The sequence below is a fragment of the Antechinus flavipes genome, chromosome 3 (genome assembly GCF_016432865.1).
Source record: "Antechinus flavipes isolate AdamAnt ecotype Samford, QLD, Australia chromosome 3, AdamAnt_v2, whole genome shotgun sequence".
Taxonomy (NCBI): Eukaryota; Metazoa; Chordata; class Mammalia; order Dasyuromorphia; family Dasyuridae; genus Antechinus; species Antechinus flavipes.
In genome coordinates this window covers 557,620,785-557,624,980 of record NC_067400.1, presented here as the reverse complement: position 1 = coordinate 557,624,980, position 4,196 = coordinate 557,620,785, and the positions used below count along the sequence as shown (strand labels likewise).

At 45.0% G+C, this 4,196-nt stretch overlaps 1 protein-coding gene across 1 annotated transcript; it reads right to left on the bottom strand.

The window, feature by feature from the left end:
• Window positions 1–1,673: 1,673 nt before the first annotated feature.
• Window positions 1,674–2,642, bottom strand: LOC127557497 (olfactory receptor 52W1). The gene has a single exon (XM_051990808.1). The coding sequence runs from the start codon at window positions 2,640–2,642 to the stop codon at window positions 1,674–1,676; it is 969 nt and encodes a 322-aa protein (XP_051846768.1).
• Between the last annotated feature and the right edge of the window lie 1,554 nt (window positions 2,643–4,196).

The window sequence follows — 4,196 nt, the reverse complement described above, 5'->3', positions numbered from 1 at the left end:
GTCTTTCCTATCTCTTCTTCAAATCACCATTTTGACATCTGAGGAAATAATAATAAATTAATGTTTATTAGAACTTGAACCCTGTACAATACATATAACATCCACACCAAAAAAATTTTTTTTTGGCGATCAAAGAGACTGATGATAGCAAGACAATAATTAAAGATAACTGATATTTACATAGATTTAAAAGTTTGCAAATTGATTTACATGGATTAACTCATGTAATGCTCATCTGGAGAGAGCCTGCCCCATGTTGAGCGCCAAAATGCAATGTTTGGATTAGCTTTCTGGAGGTCCTTCAGATGGGCCTTGGTCTCAGCAGGATAGAAACCAAGAGAATGGTCAAGAATAGACTCTAGATTCTTTATTCTGGCTCAGTCTTGATCTTAGTGCAGGAGGCATGAGGCTGACTTTGTCCTCAGTTTAAATACCCTATTACAATTACATCAATTGTAGAACTATTACATGACCCTGCTAAGTACTAAGTATATATAAACTAGATAGATAACTATTATCTCTTCAATTCCACTGAGTTAACACCTTGTTTCAAGTATACTTCTTTCAAGTATACTTCTCCAAAGTTCCACCCTCTACATCATCCAACTCTATGAAATAGGTTATGTGAATATTCTCTTTCCCATTTTACAGATGAGGAAACTGAGTCTCAGAGATGTCAAATAATGTCCATGGCCACATAGCTAGTATACATTGGAGGTAGGCTGCTGGCCCAAGTTTTCCTGTCTTGAAATTGTGCAGGATTTCCTATTCTGTATAACCCATCAGTTCCCAATAGCAAAATTAGTGCTACTATAGATGGCACCAGCTGCTTGACAAATTCATTGAAATAGGATTCCAATAATAACCCTAACATTTCTATTACTGCTCAAAGTTTTCAAAGTCTTTTCACATCAATTTTTTAATGTAATTCTTTAGATGGTTAAATAGAGATGGTTTACCTCAATTACTGAGGCTTAAAGAAATAAAATTTTCTGCCCAGGGTCATAAAACTAATAAACCTTGGAGCAAGGACTTGAACCCAGGTTTTCTGCCTCCCAATCAGGAATTCTTTCTACAAGACCACACAACTTTTGGAAACTGCAGTCCTGGCTGTTGAAGCACTCTGGCTGGGGAGAAGGGACATGAGTACATGTATACAAATGCATGAAAACACAAAAAAGGTCACAAGTGATGTAAACAGACAAAGGATGCTATAGGTACAATCTAAGGGCTTGCAGGATACAGGAGGACCCATAATGCCTGGGGATGGGAGAAGAATGAATAACTAGGAAGGTTTCTTGAGACAATCAAGTTCAGAGACAATACATGGAAACACAAAAAAGGTCACAAATGATGTAAAGAGACAGAGGATGCTATCAGTACAATCTAAGGGCTTGCAGGATATAGGAGGACCCAAAATGCCTGAGGATGGGGGAAGAATGAATAACTAGGAAGGTTTCCTGGGACAATTGAGTCCAGAGACAGTTTTCAAAAGAGGCAAAGAATGGGCCTTTGAAGAAAATCCAGTGAGAACTGGGCAAAAGCTCAGACTTGTTTGTGGGTAAGTCACAGAGCCCTGCAGATCACCTGTGAGGAGCGAATGCTTCTTGATTCGAAGACTGATGGAGGTGAGGGCCAGTGAGCAGACACCTCCAGCCCAGACTCCTGGCATCTTATCCAAGCTGACCCTTCCAGGGTGTGAAGAATGAGAGGATCCTGTCCCGGATCTGTTTGGTGCGGGCGCCGTAGATGAGGGGGTTGAGGGATGGAGGCAGCAGCAGGTAGATGTTTGAAAGGAGAATGTGCACAGGGCGAGGGACCGTTCTTCGGCCAAATCTGTGGGTGAGGTAGGAGAAGAGCCCGGGCACGTAGAAGGCCAGGATGACACAGATGTGAGAGCTGCAGGTTCCAAAAGCCTTGGCCCGGGCCTCCCGGGTGGGCAGCCTCAGCACAGTGTGGGCAATGAGCCCATAGGAGCCTGCAATGCCCATTACATCCACGCCTGATACTGCTAGAGACAGCGCCAGCCCATAGAGGTTGTTGGCCCTTGTGTTGCCAGCCACCAGCTCCACCACTGCCATATGTTCACAGTAAGCATGGGCCACAGTCCTCATCCGGAAATGCTTGAAGCGGGCCACCAGCAATGGAAAGGGCACCACGATGGCCAAAGCACGCAGTCCCAGTGCCACGGCTACCCAACCCACGCGGGCACCTGTTACCAGGATGGGATAGCGCAGCGGGTTCCCCACGGCCACCGCACGGTCACAGGCCATGGCCAGCAGCACGCCCGACTCCATGGCAGTCAGGGCATGGACAAAGAACATTTGGGCCAGGCAGGAAGCGTAGGGGACGGGCTGAGGCCCCAGCCACAGGATGGCCAGCAGCCCGGGGGCCACCGAGGAGGCCAGACCCAGATCGGTGGCAGCCAGAGCAGCCAGGAGCAGAAACATGGGCTGGTGCAGAGTCGTGTCTGCCTTCACCACTGCCAGCAGAGCTGCATTGCCCAGGAGAGCCAGCAGGTACATGGAGCTGAAGGGCAAGGAGAGCCAGGCGTGCATGGTGCCCAGCCCTGGGATGCCCGTGAGCAGGAAGGAAGTTGGGCGGGGGAAGGTGGTGTTCCACAAGAGGGACGGCTCTGTCATTCCTAGTTGTGGCTGGAGGCTGGAGACAGAGGAGTGAAATGACAGACTGCAGGAGGGACGGCGAACTGGGGCTCCAGCCTGCGATGGGGGTGAAGTCTCAGCTCTGGAGAGCCCATGACCTTGGGGTGGGGGAATTGCCCGGAGTCTGATGTGTCCCGTTTCTGTGTGGAGACAATGGATGTGAGAATGGAGAAAAGAGGAGATGAGTGGTCTCTGCCCAGCTGTAGAGGACTCTTAATGTCTACGATCTCCCAGGCCACATGCTCACTGGCCAAATTAAGGGCTGCTCCAGGGTGGATGGGTATGGGAACAGAGAACAGGGCCAACAGTGCCTGATTCTGGGAAACCACTATAGTCTCTTTCTCTATTCTTGCCTTTGAATTATTGTTATAACTGAAGTTATGAGACTGGACTGATTGTTACCAAAAGAAATTCATACCTTTTAGTCTTATCTGAGTCCTCACTGCAGCTTGGCAATCCTTTTTGTCATATTCTACTCAGTTTTTCCACCAATGTTTTTCTTAACCTCCGATTTCCTTGTAAAAGTGCATTTTAGGGACAGCTAAATGGCAGTGGATAGAGCACCAGCTCTAAAGTCAGGAGGACCCGAGTTCAAATGTGACCTCAGACACTTAGCTGTGCGACCCTGGGCAAATCACTTAATTCAATTCCCTTGCAAAAGAAAAAAGAAAAGAATCTCATTCTGCTCCTGTCCCTTACTACTAGCAGCTTTGACTTCTTTGCCAAGAAGAAAGCAATTTTCAATTACAAATTTTTTTTCAAATACTCTTTCTCCTCTCTTAATACCTCAAAATTCTTCTGTTAGACATTACTGCCTAACTTATTCTCTTAGTAGAACAAGTCGATGGAACAATCCTTCAAATACTTTAATTTAACTGCCACATTCTGTCAAGTCTTCACTTCTCTAGGCTAAACACTCAGTTCCTTCAACAGATCTTTGCAAGGATCCTTGTCCTCTTTCCTTTTCATCATCCTTAGTATGTTTTGGATGAGAATCAATTTTGTTTCAGATATTTCATGTTTGATCAGAATAGAATATATATGCAAGGTTTGACTCCATACAGTCAAGCAAAATAAATTCTTAATTGGCTATGCCCAAAAATACATCTTCTGCAACCTGAGTGTATCTCCCTTTTGTCAGATGACAGATAGTAGGCTCAATGCTCAGTTTTCATGCTTGTTAGAGTCCTTAAGTCATTCTAATTTGTTTTACATTGTTGCTATTATTGTACAAATTGGTCTCCTTGTTCTACTCATTTCATTTTGCATCAGTTCATAAAAATCTTATCTCTGAAACCATCCCTTTAATCACTTTTTATACTTAGATGGCACATTGGATAGAGCTTAGGGCCTGGAGTCAGAAAAACCCAAGTTCAAATGTGATCTCAGACACTTCCTAGCTGTTTGACCATGTGTAAGTCACTTAACTCTACCTCAGTTTCCTCATCTGTTATGATCTAGAAAAGGAAATAGTAAATGTTCCAATATCGCAGCCAAGAAAACTCCAAAAGGGGGTCATGAGGGGTAGGAAAC